This window comes from Acartia tonsa, chromosome 5 (assembly GCF_053477335.1).
Source record: "Acartia tonsa isolate MP-2025a chromosome 5, ASM5347733v1, whole genome shotgun sequence".
Lineage (NCBI taxonomy): Eukaryota > Metazoa > Arthropoda > Copepoda > Calanoida > Acartiidae > Acartia > Acartia tonsa.
In genome coordinates, this window is record NC_137264.1 from 18,497,432 (window position 1) to 18,514,690 (window position 17,259).

The following is a 17,259-nucleotide window of genomic DNA, read 5'->3' on the forward strand; positions in this document are numbered from 1 at the left end:
CAGCTACTCAAATATTGGGTATGTCCGTCCATACGTAGTACGTAAAATTAAATATAACACCTACGCTTCAAAACCCTCAAAAATATCCTTTTTCTTTTTTTCTGTTCATTCACACACAAACACACACACACACACAAACACACAAACACACAAACACAAACACACACACACACCAAAACGCACAAACAAGCGGATGCACTACAAATCAAACTACAATCGTGGACTTTCAATTTTTATGGATGCATTTACATTTATTTAATTTTACACTTACATAACTGTACTAGTAGATGTTATAGTTGGGTAGTACGAATAAACGAATGCATAAATTAGCTGAGAATAAAATGACTTAAAGGTTTTAAATAAAGCTTAAGATTGTTAGTAATTAATCTAGCTTTAGGAAGCTGGAGGCCATTATTGACTAAGTCTCTTTCTTGGCAATTTGACTTATTGACTTTTCTGGGCAATTTGAATTTTTTTAATATCTTTCTTGAAAAATCAAAAATATTACCTATTAAATCAAGAATAAAAAATTCTCTTTTGTAAAACTAACTTAAATAGAAAATGCGACTATTTTTAATATTAAATTTGATATTTTTTTTGTTTTAACTTTCATTTATTATTTTGCAGATTACTTTGCAACCAAATAAGGAAAACAATTTAAACTTGATAGGATACGAAATTCTTTACATTCTTTACATTTACTAACAGGAATTATTGTAGCTTAGTGGCAAATTTTATCCTCAAGATTGCCAAAAATTAGGGGAGGAGAGGACAACAGCTAATATTTATACGGATTGGGATCTAGTGCATTTAACGGAAAATGCTCTTGGTGACGATTATATCCAAAAATCTATGAACTTCACAGGCTAATTGTTGTCAAGCGTCTAAACATAATGAAATGCCCGCACACCGAGGTTAGCGGCATAAGAAGACCTATAAATAATCTGCAATAGCCAAGATCCAATAACGCGAAGGGAAAGCTTCACTGGAGAATAAACGCATAAAATAATTCTGTTTTGCGCATTCAAGTGAATCGCAATTTAACTACATCATTGAATAATGACTAGGTTTTCCAGATTAGTTGTAGGCCTTTTTGGTCGGTTAAAATTTGTGCGAGCATAATCTATACGTTCCAACGTTTGGCCTTTAACACTAACAGCATTAACTGTTCATAGATTTTTGAAGTTAATTATTGCCAGGAACATCTTTCCGTGAACTGCATTGATCCCAAGTATATTAGGAGGAAGATTACCTTAAAAATGCTGCGCTACTTATGTACTAAAGTGCTAAAAAAAAACCAGCAACTGTGTTAATTATTAACTGTGACTTAAACTGCAGGTAGTGAAAGCACCCCTGCCAGCTCTCAAAACAGTGCCACCAGCAACTCGTCTTGCCCAGGTAATGTTTTCCATACTTTCATACCTTGTTCAGCACTACCCCCCCCCCCCCCTACCTCAACTTGTCATTAAATAAATTTAAGATAAGGGGAGGCTAGTGAGATTACAGTGGGTATTTGGTGTCCTCACAGGGTTAGGTCACCGCAGGTAAAGGCCTCGTATGGTTTTTTCCCATAACCATCCTCCTTATTTTTGATTATTACAAAAATCTGAGTGCTCAACATGCATCCTTCTTTATTGTTCTGTTAGCTATGGTAACTTTAGGTTTGATGCCTGATAAAGTATTATATCAGGATATACATGAAACATGATAGGATATACCAAAAATTTAAAAATTCTATGGGGGGGGGGGGTTAAATAACAGCTAAACCAGGGAGAAGAAAAATGCAGAAACAGAAATTCGAAAAAAGATTTTCTCAATATTTTTATTTTCAGACCGCTGAAAAGTTGATAACTACAAATGTGCACACAACTACAGAATATATTACATAACATCTACAAACAATTAAACCTAGAAATCAATGCAAGATAAATAAATAAAAAAGATTTCATAAACATTGCGTCTGAAAGAAATTTTACAGAATAAAGTTATTTTCTAACTGCTTATTTTCAAGGGATTCTAATTTAGAATTCCTAGAAAGACGTTTCTACTTTGTTACTGGTGAAACAAAATTAAACATTTAAAAATGCTTTGATAATTAATAATGGAAAAAACTTTACCTAAAAAAGATATTTTATAAAGAAGTGAAGATGCTTAAAAATTATAAAAAAACCATCATTCATGCAACCAAAAAAATACATCAAAATCATCGCACAAAATTTTGCATTTCAAATTTTTAAAAAGTGGACATTTGTCCCCACAACAAGATAACTCAAAACTTCCTTTGACAATTCTTCCCCTGCTAAATCTTCCCTATTTATACTGCTACCCTGACGACAAGGACAGTTTAATTGGCAACTGCTGAATCAAAAGTGATAAATTATTGAATTAAATACTACAAGAATTTTTATAATTATTCTACCTAAATATTTTCTAGTTATTATTAATATTATTGGTATACCTATTATATTCTGAGGTTATATAAATTTTGGTGTCCTAGTGTAAAAGAAAGTATTTTATTATTGTTCTTATCCACTGTAGCTTTCCTCATATGGAACTCAACTTCCTGTTTGTAAATCAAATGTTAATGTATATTTATCGTATGATTTTATAGGCAGTTGTCCGCGCGTAGGCCTGTGCATTGGGATCTATAAAAAGAATGATTTTAATTTCATTCTTGTGGACAATTTTTTATGAAACTTACATGTTAACATTTTTTTTAGTATGGCTCAAGACCGGCTTTATTCCAGCGGAAATGAATCTGATTTTTAGCTATACGTTTTTCTTCATTTTATAGAATAACATGATTCTTTATTATACTCGACACAAACATTTTCACACTTTTTTATATCTCAATATTGGCACACACAAAAAAAATAATTTCCCTCCTCAATAAGAAACGTTTTTTTCTTCGAATATAAATCGAGCTTTTAGCTTAAACAATTAGAAATAGTTTTGATACTTCTTAATGCATGTTATAAGTTTTTATTATTTTTATTTGCTTCATTAACAAATGAAAAAAATTTTATAAAATTTTTAAAGCTTTTTAAATGAACAGTGCTAAATCTAAAATTCTCAATTGATTTCTCTAACATATATCCATTTAACCGGTTCATATTCAACACCTCTTTGAGCTTCAACAATAGAATATTGTTTGAATTATATTGACAAGAGATTTTAGTTAAAATTATAATGTACTTTATAACAACCCCATTTCTTTTTGGAAATGGATATTTTGAATATTTGTATCTGTAAATAATGTTAAAAATTCTGATTTAAACTTGAACTGGTTGATTTTACCCCACAACAAATAAATAAAATGTAAAGCTATTTGCAACAAAAATATTAATTTCATTCGGTAAAATTATTTTAATTTGTTGTCACCCAAAAATAAAAATGACAAAGGAATAAATATCCTCGCCCACTTTGCACAACCTCATTCTTGATAGCTCAAAACAATGGGTATTTTTTAAAAAATATTGTCAAATGCATCTAAATTTCATGTGTATAAATGTTTTTTTTTTCCATACTTCATATATTACTGGCTTTAGTAAAGTTATATTTTTAAGTGAAAATCTTGAAATTTTTTACTTTAATACTCATTTTTGATGAGTAATTAAATTTTTTTATTGATATAAGGATAGAAAGAACTTCTATAAATTTATGCACCCCCCGTTATGATTAACCAAATAATCATTTTTGTATATTAAATTATTTGGTGGAAACGTTAAGACATGATGAAATGGGTTTAAGATGGGACAGTATAAATTACAGACCATTGTCGCTTTTATTAGTTTTATTTCATCAATAAAAATTATAATTTTATCTAAAGCCCTAATTGTTCGATATTGTTCATCATAACACATTTATAAATAACACATAACTCATATTTTTAAGTTTTCATGACCTGATTGTAATCAATAGCTTGCCTAATTTTAGTTTTTATTAATTTTCTTGAAATTATTTTATTTTGTAATAACTACGAGCTCCTACCTAGACCTACCTTAACACTTTGATGTTTAGTATTTTCAATGTTAAGTCCCTGGGGGAAAGAATAATTATTCTTTTTAAATCACTTACAGAATTTTTGTACAAAGTAGGTAATTGATAATTGACAAATTTTTAATTCAAACAAACTAACGTTTCAAAAAGGGATGTGGGGGCAGAAGTTTCACAGCCCAAAGCTTGTTTCTTTGTGGCAGTTTCTAAGTGACCCTTCTTACAACCCCACCCCGCCCTCTTTAAAAAAAAAATAAATAAATTTTTTAATACTCTTGTTAACCTTTTTAAGGAATAATTAATCTCTCCCCTTGGTAATCTAAATAGAAATACTAAGTGTGTATGTTTTTGTTTTTAGAATGGCTTTTATATCAAATCATTAATGACTGACATTGAAAGAATGTTTGAAAAATTATTTCATTTAAAATCATCAAAAATATAATGTTTTGAAATAAGGCGTTGATTATCTTATAATTTTATATTTGTACAAAAAATTCTGTTCTTATATATTTAAACATTTGTAATAATAAAATTGATTTTATGTTGAAAATTTAAAGAAATAATTAGGCAAATGATAGTAATTTACATATCTAATTAATGTTTTTTGTCCGATAAAAAAGATTGAGCTTAGCTGAAAATGCTTTCTGAATTTTTAAAGTGCCAAATAATTTAAACTTTCTTCCTTTCTTAGTTCCGGCTCTAAATTTATACTAACATAGAATTTATAATTTTAATTTAAATATTTTGAATGTTTGATTTTTATTTGAAAAGTCAATTCAATAATGAAAGCTTGTTTTGTGTTTTTAAGGCAACATAAGTAATGATCCCCGCCCTTTTTACAGTTCCTTTATTTTGTTTAAATTTGGTAATACCATTTCAGAATGGCACATTCCAATGCAAAATAAATTTATTTTCATTAATTTGGACAGAAAACTTTATTGCCATACTTCAAAAAAGCCACTACTTCCTACTCACTAAGAATTATTAGATTTAAAATTGTATTATAGATAAATTTTTTGTTTAGTTTAGATGCTTGTGGTTTACTTTTTTTTTTGGATCTCCAAAGGGATATTATAGGATCTCAAATGTTTCACTGAAATAGGATTTTTTCTTCTGGGAGTAGGTAAAAATAATTTGTAAACCTAGGGACAATATTTATCTAATACTAATAATCTTATTACTTCGTGTAAGTGTGGTAGCGTGTGGTTACTCGGGGGAGGGCCCTCCTCCGAATCGAGGTCAGGGTTGCCATACAGCATGGCCCAGGGTTGCCGAATACCACATAAGAAAGATTTGTCTGTAATTCTAATATTTTTCAAATTATTTATGCCTCATCCCTAGGTACGTGCTAAAAAATAATAAAATATCTCCCGTAGGTATATATTTTTCTACAAACTGAAAGAAATAATAATATGCTAAAATTTTTAATTTTTTTGATAGTTTATTCTAAAGATATTTTATATGTTTGTAGTGTGCCTGGCTAATGTGTGTTTGTACTCGTGTTATTTCCCTCAGTAGAATTCCTATAAATATGATAAGAATAGGGTTAGGTAGAGCCCTGCAGGGCTTACATTTCATTCTAGCCTAAATCCCTTAAATTTTATGATTATCCCTGCAGGGTTTACCCAGTCCTAATCTTGTGAATTGTGTGTAATATTAATTTAAAAGCCAGAAAGAATAAATGCACAATAAATGTTACTCAGTCAATTAGTTTTTTTTTATTATTTGGTAGTTTAGCTATATGATGATATTTCAAAAAAAACACAGCAAAAACTTAATTACAGCTGTTTTAATTCAGGTGTATTTTCCGTAAAAAATAAGTAGCAATTGCCGGACTTATCATTAGCTGCCTAGATCAACTTTTTGGATTTTTTTTTCATGATACTTTTTGGGTTATACAAAAATACAACATCTATAACATAGAAGCTTTAAAGATTGGACAAATTGAAAAATTGAATTAAAATGAAAGGTGCTTAGGTATATACTTTTAGTTTTAATTCTTAAGGAATCATCTTTTTAACGGTCAAGTTATCAGATTTATGTAAAAGATTAGACGCTTTTAACATATATCAAATTCGTATATTAATACATATTAAGCAGTAGGAATAAGGTATAACTAACAAACACGAAATGAATGGAAACTAATATTTGGACACAGATACCTCGAAGCGTTGCGAAAAATCAGCTGAAATTACCAAACATTTTTTTCGAGTTAATTCAGTCGTTGGTTACAGCTGAGTATAGTTATTTCTCGTGTCGTATTATAAACAGCTTTCCGCAGATATAAAAATATGTACAATTATAAGATTTAGCCCCGAGGTGCCGAATGCACCGGCTAAAAAAGGATACGAGAATAGTTATTTCTCGCATCATATTATAAACTGCTTTCCGCGGATATAAAATGTACAACTATGAGATTACCCCCGAGGTGCCGAAGGCACCGGCTAAAATAAAACTGGTTTTAATCTTATGATTGTACATTTCTATATTAGTAGAAAGCTGGATATAATACGATGCTAGACATAGTTTTTTTCGTATGGATGAGAACCGGTTCCTATCCACCGGATTCGAATGAATACAAGAAAAACTGTTCTATGCCGTTGCTCTATCCCCTGTTCTAATCATGTAGTTTGTTGTCCATCGAGCTGAAAGATTCAGACAAACAAGAAGTAAATCTTAGCAAGGTATGTTTAATTATATGGTCACACTCACAAACATAAAATATTTCCATAAAAATGGGGTTTTATTTATTAAACGCCATTCTTTATTCAAAAATACATTAATTATAAATATTCCATCCTGAGATGGGTTTTTGAAAGATGAATGCCGCGTTTTTTTCGACATTTGTTAGACATTGATGTGTGTACTTGTTTAAGACAGTCTAATATCCAATCTCACCAAGACAAACATAGAAACCAAACGAAGCTTTTTCTTCATTTAGTATAAAGTTGCTTTAGTTTCCTAACATTTAATTCAAAGATTATCTGTAATTAACTTTTACTTTAGTTTATATACTCGTCAGGATAGAAAAAAATACAACTTAAATGTAGTTATTTCTAAGACAATTTGGTATAATTTTGAAGGTTCATATGACTATTTCATTCGAGATAATAAATCATTTAAATCATCAATTCATTTATTGACAAAATTTTTAAATATCATAAATTATTTTAAATCACAATACGTAAAAAAAGTATACATAGTCTTAGTCATTATATAACGTCAATTTATAAATATAAAAAGTCAACAGAATAAACATAATATTACATAAAACAATAAAAGTATGCTGTTTTTAAACAGTATTATTTAAACATTTTTGTACATAGGCTTGGTTCCAAAATGGTTAGGTCTGGTTACCCATCAAAGTAAGAGATTAAGAGCCCCGAGGACCAGAGTACCGTACAGGAAGGCTGGAGCTACTACATGGTAGTCATTGAACGTTTCCCTGAAAAAAGAGAAAAAAAATAAATTGTATTGCATGCGAGAGAAAGAGGAACAAAGAACTGTCATTTATTCTTTCTGCAATTAGGTCTTGTTTTACTGTTAGGTCTTCTGTCCTATTACGTCTTTTGTTTCATCAGGTCTAATGTCGATTAGGTGTTTTACTTAATTAGGTCTTATGTCCTTTAGTTATCATGTCCTTTGGGTCTTATGCCTTTTAGTTCTCTTGTCTTTTAGGTATTTTGTCTTTAAACGTTTTTTGTCCTTCAAGTTTTTTTTTGTATTGTAAGTCTTTTTTGTATTATAAGTCTTTTGTTTTTAGATCTTGCGTACTTTAGAATGTTAAGGTCCACTAACGGCCAGGAGGGTTAATGCATACTTAATTTAGTAGAAAACAAAAACTATTTTTTTGGGGTTTCACCTGATATCTTTGGCAAAGAGATTGATAAACCAGCAGAATCCAGTTGAAAGAAATAATATAAGAATAAATCCATAAGCCATGATCTTATCACAACTCTCCAGTTCATGGTAGTGCTTCCTAGGTAAAGGTTTGTTTATAGAGTGGCCTCGTTGTCTTTACAGCAAATAATTAAGATGAGGATTATGGATGTATAACAGGGGTACAAGGAGTGAATATCTCTCCTCCCATTATAATTTAATGTATTTCATGTCATTAGCCTCCACCCCCCCCCCCCCTACACACACACACACGACAAAAATGGAATAGATGAACCCTCTGAAACCTTTCCAAAGTCCTTAATCTTTAGATTTTTTCAAACCCCCTTCGCCAAAAAAACTCCATCATAGACTTCCGGTGGGTAAAAATAAAAGCTGATATTCCAGTAAAAGCAAAGTTCAAAGCTATACTTTATGTATAAAAAAAAAACTAAACCTATTAATTGTATAAAAACAAGATTTACTATAGAATTACCTTAATCTTCTGGCTCTTTGAATAACTTTAGAATCTCCATTTTTATCCAACAATCTGGCTGCTAAATCTTCTTCAGAATTTTGCCCTAATCCTAATACCAAAGGATTATAGTCTGGAAGGCTATAAAATAAAACAATTATTTAAAAACAGAATTAGACCAAAGATTTAGAAGGTCAAATCTTAGGTAAAGTGGATATTAGCAGGAATCTAAAGGCCTATAGATATAATACATCCCCATTGATGATATACAATATTATCCCTTTAGTGAACTACAATAGTATTTGAAAAGTTTGGGCACTTTACTAAATGAACTAACCAATCAAAATCCAATAAAAGTCCCCAAGGATGTTAAGCCAACGAATAAAAAACCATTATTATAATAACCTGTCTAATAAACAGCTTATTGTGCCCTTCCTTTCTGGGATAATACCCATCTGAACTTGATGGTGGGCTTTAGGAAGTTAATACCCTCAACGAATTTAAAAAAAAAGTGGAACATGCCTGCCTTTAGCCCTCCCAACTTGGGACTGATTTATAATTTACGGAGTTGCTCCAATGCTCATCTCCCTTGTCAGATTTTAATAATTAATTAATAATGCAAACAAAATCAGGGAAGTTTCTATAATAATCCTTTCCTAAGCTTCTATCGTCAATAGTTACATTTCTTAATCTGCGTCGGGTTACCTCGTCCAGTCTCATCGTCAATTGGTCATCTAAAAACAAATAAGATTAAATGATTAAATTATGTCAAATTGACTTACTTTTATCTTGATTCAATTCTAGCCCACAGTGAATTATCATCGTTTTAAGACAAGCAGATAAACATAAGATCCAGGTCCTAAAGTTCATTTAACCCTTTTTTACCTGAACTGTCGGAAACATTCAGGTTGTTATTACCCTCTTTCACTGGAGAATTATTCTCGGAAGTATCATCTTTGTCAGTAGCGTCAGCAATTACTCTGTCGGTTTTATCTTAACAAATTAATAGAAAAAGAATGAGAGAGAGAGAGAGAGAGAGAGAGAGAGAGAGAGAGAGAGAGAGAGAGAAAGAGAGAGAAAGAGAGAGAGAGAGAGAGAGAGAGAGAGAGAGAGAGAGAAAGAGAGAAAAGATAATAAAAGTGAGAGAAAAAAAGTGAGTGAGTTAGTATGAGTAAGTGAAAGAAAGAGATAATGAAAGAAAATAAAAGACATACTAAGAAATAAAGAAAAACAAAGACAGAAAATATGAAAAAGGGAAAGAAAAAAGATGAGGGAATAGTTATTTCTCGCACCGTATCATAAACAGCTTTCCGCGGATATACATTTTTATATTCGTAGAAAGCTGGATATAATACGGTGCGAGAAATAGTTTTTTTCGTATGGATGGGAACCGGTTCCTATCCACCGGATTCGAATGAATACGAGAAATAAAATTAAATAATAGTTATTTCTCGCATCGTATTATCAACAGCTTTCCGCGGATATAGAATGTACAATTATAGGATTAAAACTAGTTTTTTAAGCCCCGAGGTGCCAAAGGCCCCGGCTAAAAAAAACTGGTTATAATCTTATGATTGTACATTTTTATATTCGTAGAAAGCTGGATATAATACGATGCTAGACATCGTATGGATGAGAACCGGTTCCTGTCCACCGGATTCGAATGAATACGAGAAAAAATAGTATAGGATACTGTATGTCAAAAGTACATAAGCACAAAGGAACTATAGTGTAGTCACTAAAAGACGGAGATTTTACAAAAATTTTATCAAAAGATGAATATTTGAAGTCTAAATAACCAATACAATAATTGGCACAACAGTGTAGGAGCAATCCGATTATATTATTGGTTAGAAAGGGTACAAAAGGGCCGTCTAAAATTTCGTTGATCTTCTTACTGGATATGTCACTAAAAATATAAGGGATATTGGACTGTTTATTACATTAGTCCCAAAGTTTTAAACAACGTTTCCTTATTCGTTGGCCCAAAAACTTTAGAGGCTTATTATTGAATTTTCATTTGTTGGTTCAGGGGTAATTTTGTGTATCATCATTGGGGATGTACATCAATTTATAAGTAATTGTCTTATCTTTATAGATCCCAGGTAAGAAATTTATTGATTTACTCAGAAGTATTTGTATGGTTGACCATCTAGATTAATGAATCTAATAACTTTACCTTCAGTTTTATTAACAATTCTTTCTGTATTAATAAATTTTCTTAATTGGTGGGTAATAATTCTACTCATGTGTACAGCCATTTTCTCTGAATGAAAAAAAACATTTTACTGTCATAACATAAGTCTTTCATAACAAAAATAACAAATTTTAATGTACAATTTAGGTGACATGCAAAATTTAAGAAAAATTTAAAAGATTTTTTATCAAACAATTCGGATTTTTAAATAAACTAAAGGCTTTGTAAAATAATTTTTAATACTTTTAAAATAATACATAAGAGACTCTGTTGTATTGAGTTTTCAAAAAAATAGTCTATATGATCTTTTTAAAACCTTTTTTCAATACACTGCAATTTTAATATGTAGGATTTTATTTTTAATAATTCTTTTCTAAAATAGCTTTTAATAAGCAGTCTGTAATATTTTAGTGACAAAAATTAACAATCATACATTTATTGTGCAATTATAAGTTATGGTATGCACAGCGATTCACCAGGGGGGGGGGGGGTGATACCTTGAAGAGTTGGAAAATGTTGCATTTTAATCCAATATAAAATTTAAGGGGGAGTTGACACCCCCCTTCCGCACGCAAAATTAGGAGTAATAATATAAAGAAAAGATTTTGTTAATACAATATATATACATACATACTAGGCTAGTAGTTTGTTTTTAAAAGTCAGAATTAGTAACTTAAAGCAGAAAAGCATATTTGCTGATACATAATTATAGGACAATGGACGATAATTGATATTCTCATAAGGCGAAGTTACTCTGCAACTATTCTAATAATCTCTGATGGTCATGTGATGAGAGTTGTGTGAATAGATTCTGCTGTACATCAAGTCTATAAACCGGATCCAGAAATCTCGGTTCCTAAAATTGAAATAGCATTATTTTTTACCAGGTAGTTTTGAATAAAAGGTCTATGATATATAAAATAGTATGTTGCAACGTAACAATATTTATCAATAGATAAGGTGAATTGAATTAGCTACTCTTTAGTATTTAAAAATTCTCATTGTTTATTGATGGATTTGTATAAAAATAATAGTGTTCAAGAAATTTAATTCATCTTGTAATAACGTTGGTCGTGTTTATTAGGTATGTTAAAAGATTAGCATCTATTAGACGTTATCGTCCAGGATTATTTTGTTTGTGACAAATTAATATCATGCTATGGTAACCATCAAAATAACAAAATAAGCAAAAATGTGAAATGTCGTCTTTTTAAAATTTCTAAATTAAGAAAATAAATAGGGTCAGGCAATAACTTACCATCAACCCCCCCCCCCCTTTTATTTTCAATTTATTTATAAAAAAGAGGGGGTGCAATTTTAGGGAAAACATCGATTACCTATCAAGAGGATTGTTTCCAAACTGATGATTGAAGCCAGGTGGATACAGATTATTGTCATCACTGGCGTCTATAAGGTCAGGTAGCTCATCAAACTCAACAAAGCCGTGGGGTAACTCACCATCATCATCATCATCATTGAGGTCTTTTAATTCAAGGTATATTTAATTTAAGTTAGAAAATTGTAAGTGCTAAACAAGATGTTTGTCTGTCTTTCTCTTTTTCCAGTAAGATCTAGTAAACTACCCTCTTTCTACAGTTCACAAGGAAGTTATTAAGGCTGAATATGTTCTAGGCACTTCAGAAGAAGGATTAGTCATCCCCCCCTCCTCCCCTTTAAAAGATTTTACCTATTTTGGGTTGGTGCCCCTAGAGTCTAGGGACGTATTTAACAACCCCTAAAATAATACATTATTACGCGCTCAAGGATTCAAACCCCCTGGTAAATCACTATGAATGACAATGTACCCATTGTTAAATCATCATAATTGAAAAAATTAACTGAATATACCTTGATTAGGACTTTCCCCACGAGATGCTGCATCCACTAGATTCGGCATATCTTCAAAATCCCCTGAAAATACAAAAAAAAGATTATTAATTAAAAGAAAAAGATGAAAAGTAAGATCAAGATTAGAATTAGATAGATAGCGAAATATCCTTATATAAACATAACAGGATGTATTGAGTCGGTGAGTCCATTTGTACCAAAGAATTTCGCAAACGCTGAACCGTATGGCGAAGCATCTCTTAGGTCCTTGGAAGGTTTATAACTATTTTAGGAGAGGATAGGACCCCCCCCCCTCCCAAGAGAAATCGAAAACATTTTCTTTGTTGATTCAAAATTGAAAGTGGGGATGAGCGACTTCCCCCTTCTCCACCAAAAGAGTGCCTTGGAGGCCGCTAGTTTACAGATTTAGTCTAGAGATTAAGAAATATTACGTAAAAATAAGTCTACCTTTAATAACAAGACATAGGTAGAGGTGGCAAGCATTTATTTCAATTCTAGTAGCGAAGCTTAACTATAATTGCATTACATACATCTGCAATAAAAAAATAACAATGAAAAGTTAAGATAACAAAAACATTACATATTAATAAAATAAAACAACTTATATACACATAAGGTTAATTGTTAAAACATTTTAACAAAATTTACAAAAAAAATATTCATTTTAAAATTTTTAGGGTTTTTAAACAAGTAAAACAGAATTTCTGAAGAAAAAAATAATTTAAAACTTTTTTGGAGGGGGTAAAATTTTTTTGAAGAGCTTTATGCGCCATTTCTTTCCTACATCTCATAAGTTGAACTACCGACTACCTTTTTAAAGTTTATACCCCCCCCCCCCAAAAAAAAAAAATGAAAAGCTTGGGCGCGTCCCTAGATTCATTTTCTAATGCACAGGAAAATTAGTAGAACAAGTAATATTGTGAAGTCACCATGACAAGAATAGGTGCTTTACCATCAAAATCCACAGTAAAAAAATTGGATATTGATATACAATGGTTTATGTCCGATACATTATAATAAAAAAAGTGGCAATAGTTGATATTTTATCTATATGTAGATTTTTGTACATATTATTTTACATTCATAAGTTTATACAGTAACTTTATAATAAGGTTTATTCTTATCATTCATATCAGCGGCGTGCACAGGATTTTGTCAGAAGGGTGCAAACCATGAGGTGAAAACGGGGACATTTCACAGTTGGTATCGACACCCCCTACACCTCCATTCTGTATACTTCTTGTTTAAATTATAATGAAGACATGTTGATAATTTTGTATAGATTGACCATGGAACAGATAAACATGAACAGGTAGACTATCCGCAGGTTTCTGGCCTCCAGGTCTGCAGCATGATGGCTGCTGCTGCTCACAAAACCTGAGTTATATTCCAATGGGTTCTTGATATTTGTATACAATGACATGCACAGGTTTTTTTTCCAGGGGGGTGTATTTATAAAGTAAAAAAGCATGGCATGCCTTCCCTATATTAGTTTTAAGAGGGTGTAACTGTTAACACACCCACCTCTCGCACGCTTATGCAAGATTTATAATTGTAAACCCATCAACTAAAATTATTAAGGTGATATTGCATGGGACGAAGCCCAAAATACATAACTTTTGCACCACGTCTTCTTCCTGTGACGTCATATTCTCCATTTCTTTTTTAGAGATTTTCTTTCCCACTTATCCTCTCATCTCCCTCATTTTATGACGTCACAGGAAAACGACGTGGTGCAAAAGTTATGTATTTTGGGCTTCGTCGAATCGTCATTGTATTGGTGTGAAATGGGCAACAGCATTTCAATTTTGATAGCAAAGCTACTCTACTCTACACAATGCTATGGAGAAATGTGAGTTGTTCAGCTGCTATTGAAGGTAGACTGCTGATTTTGTGTGTGAAGATACCAGGTTGGGCATACAAAAAACCCACCCAAAAAAACCCACCCAGGGTTTTAAAAAAAAAAAACCATAAAAACCCTTAAAACCCTGGGTTTTTCCCCACCCTGGAAGATACACTTTTTAATCTTTTATATAAACCAAGAAATTCACATTTCCCTTGTAAAAATGAAATTATATAGCATTACTGATAATCAGACCGACGGACAAAATAATGTATGCACCTAGGTCATAGGAATATTCACGAAAATTTAAGTTTATAAGCTGAAACTCTTTCCTTTTAACCGTAGCTAACATTTTAAAATTAAAACTTACCCAAATCTGCCTCCAAATTTTGATTGTCAAAATCTTCCGACTTCATTCTCAGTCTACACATTTCAAGGGGTGTCAATTTATCAGCTTTTAATCAAAATTTGTCAAAATAGTTGATAATAGTTAATAAGTCAAATATCTATAGTTACATAAATGTCTGAAAAGAAATGTAAATTAATTTAAAGATTATTATTTTTCTTACTTTTTTGTACTTTATTTCACTTTTTATTACGATTAATTTTCGCTGGATTAAAACCAGTTTAAAAAACGTGGGAAAAAAGCATAACTAGTATTGTTTTATATAATTTACACGGAACGTAAAAAGAACAAAATAAGTGTTTAGCCTATTGTAAAAAAATAATAATATTAAAAACTTTGTTAATTTGTAAAACATCATTAAAACCAACAGTATTTCCGATGTAATATGGTCAGATGATCAGTTTTATCAATTTTTACAGATATTATCGATAAATAAAACAACACCTAAAAATTTCAATTACAAATTTTACGATCTGATATTGTTTAATTGAAGTGCCCTCAAACCATGTATATTAATCAACAACCTAAGATTAAATGTGCAATAGAAGAAATACTAAATTCACTATCAATAAATAATACTTTTAAATAAGTAAAATAACTGGCATATTTAGCTATAAATAATCTTTTGATAGCAAGACAAACACACATACTGACCGCCAGGATAACGAGAATTATGGGGTTTGGGGGGCAGCAATAAATGGGTAGTGGGTTAATGGTGTAGATAGGAATAATTGGGTGGGGGCCCTGGGGGGGGGGGGGGGGAGCCAGGCGTTGCGTTTAAATTAGGAAAAGGGTTAAAAAAGAAACAGAATTTGATAAGAAAGGGCTCTTAAAAAAAGTGTTTCAACAAAATTACAAAATAAACTATAATTTGTGATATTTATTTACATAAAACATGCATTTTCTCTATTTTTTACAATCTTCTCATAGATCCCTAGATAGTTTTAGGCTATTTTTCTACATTCCTTACTCACTCGAATACAGAGCTTCTAGAGGCTAGGAGCACAGCCGCTAGTTATATTTAAACTATTTTGTATTAACACCAATTTTAGAAAAAAAATCAGAAAGGGAGGGGATAATTCCGGTAAAATTAAATCACAACCTTTCCATCTCCAAATTTACCAGCTAAAAAAAACAACAAACATCATCAAAATAAGACGTATGAAAAGGACAAAATTTATTGTCTATTGTCCTTTCCCTGATTTAATGAGAAACGGGATAAGTCAGGGATCAAAAGGGATAATACAATTGCCCATAAATTAATATAAATTCCAAAGTTTACCACTAGTTTAAAACCAACAGATCAAAAATTCAATAAAAGTTTTAAAACAAAAAAATAAAAAACGTGATAAAACTTTAAGTACTAGTATAATTAGCGGTACAATGTCCCCTCCATCCCTGTGTATTGGTCAACGATTGTGGTTCTCACGATATGATAATGTGATGCATTTAGCGGAAGTGATATCCTACCTAGTTAGTTTTAGGAGTCTTTCTTCTTGGGGGAGTGGGTAGGAGCGGAGAAGGGTGTTCTTCTTAAGTTTCCCTAATTTTATTTTGAGAAACTAGTGAATGCGCCCCTAGCATCTAAGGGCTATGAGTTCGAAGAATAAGAAAGCCTAAACCTATCCATGGACTTATATGAAGTTTCCCTAAAATGGAAGACCTATCGGTTCAGTAGTGATTAAAATCTAAAGCTTCACGCAAAAAAAATTTTACTGCTTTATATGATAGGATTAGGATGAATAATTAATAGTAGTATAAAATTTTTTGGGCCGCTGAAATTATAAAAGAAGAAGAAAAATATTTATAGAAATAAATTATCTGCACTTTTAATAAAAAAAATCGGTTTAGCGATTAGCAATAGCCTTCGATATAGACAGACAGACACAGATCCTGGTACTTTTATAAAAGGATATTTTGGGGGGTAAGTGGGCGGGGGGGGGGGAGTGGCTTGTACAGTTCATTAATAATGTATGGGCGCAGCCACAAGCACACTCTAAAGTACATCAACATGATAGAATACGAAAACGTGAATGTCACTTCATCAAAGGATATTCAACAAGGATGACAACATCCATAAAAGCGAAGCTCTGAAATGTTAGGACAAACGAACATTAACACTTGTTAAGTGTCAGAACAAATGTACAAGTCGGAACAAAATTTAACATAAATTTGTTACAAATTACGTAAATAAAGGATAAGTTTAAGGACATACTTACATTTTAGGGCTTGATTAAAGAAATGCCTCGCCTATAACATTTTACTTTGTTGTCCTAGGAATCACTTAAACATCAGATCAATAGGATAGTTATATATCACATAAAAATTTGTTGTTAAAAAAGTTAAAAATCATCATGTTTGAAATGGACATTATGGGTTATTTTATTAACAAATTTTATGCGTATGGTTTTAGGCTATTTTACTGACCTTCATCCCTAAGATGTTAGGGGAGCGTGACATCAAAATTGCAAATTATCTTCAATGTACTGGCGCATTGTAAATATGTTTCAATCCTATAAATGATTTATTTTGATAATGATATTTTGAATTTTGAACCTGTACAATTAAACAGACCTTAATTAATAAAAGCAAAGAATATTAAGAATGGGTCAAAGATG

The 17,259-nt window shown here is 31.2% G+C and overlaps 3 protein-coding genes across 9 annotated transcripts in view; 1 reads left to right on the forward strand and 2 right to left on the reverse strand.

Moving 5' to 3' along the window:
* Nucleotides 1–5,703, forward strand: part of Gprk2 (G protein-coupled receptor kinase 2) — a 51,343-nt gene extending 45,640 nt beyond the window's left edge. For 2 of the 7 annotated variants that reach the window (XM_080160615.1, XM_080160619.1), the window contains exons 20-22: nucleotides 1,337–1,398; nucleotides 1,833–3,547; nucleotides 3,830–5,703. In XM_080160615.1, coding sequence (XP_080016741.1) covers nucleotides 1,337–1,398; nucleotides 1,833–1,889 — 119 coding nt within the window. In that variant the 3' untranslated portion in view covers nucleotides 1,890–3,547; nucleotides 3,830–5,703. Of the gene's footprint in view, nucleotides 1–1,335; nucleotides 1,399–1,832; nucleotides 3,548–3,829 lie in introns of all 7 variants that reach the window. The other 5 variants (XM_080160620.1, XM_080160621.1, XM_080160616.1 and 2 more) reach the window with 4 other exon arrangements.
* A 1,411-nt stretch (nucleotides 5,704–7,114) lies between these two features.
* Nucleotides 7,115–10,860, reverse strand: LOC145318917 (uncharacterized). The gene is made up of 6 exons (XM_080160622.1): nucleotides 10,527–10,860; nucleotides 9,233–9,340; nucleotides 9,002–9,081; nucleotides 8,369–8,457; nucleotides 7,859–7,975; nucleotides 7,115–7,441 (listed from the first exon to the last, which is right to left on the reverse strand). Exons 1-6 carry the CDS (start codon nucleotides 10,606–10,608, stop codon nucleotides 7,357–7,359), a joined length of 561 nt encoding a protein of 186 aa, XP_080016748.1. The 5' UTR covers nucleotides 10,609–10,860; the 3' UTR covers nucleotides 7,115–7,356.
* Nucleotides 10,861–11,035: 175 nt separating this feature from the next.
* Nucleotides 11,036–14,761, reverse strand: LOC145318918 (uncharacterized). The gene is made up of 4 exons (XM_080160624.1): nucleotides 14,606–14,761; nucleotides 12,393–12,455; nucleotides 11,882–12,026; nucleotides 11,036–11,400 (listed from the first exon to the last, which is right to left on the reverse strand). Exons 1-4 carry the CDS (start codon nucleotides 14,664–14,666, stop codon nucleotides 11,310–11,312), a joined length of 360 nt encoding a protein of 119 aa, XP_080016750.1. The 5' UTR covers nucleotides 14,667–14,761; the 3' UTR covers nucleotides 11,036–11,309.
* Between the last annotated feature and the right edge of the window lie 2,498 nt (nucleotides 14,762–17,259).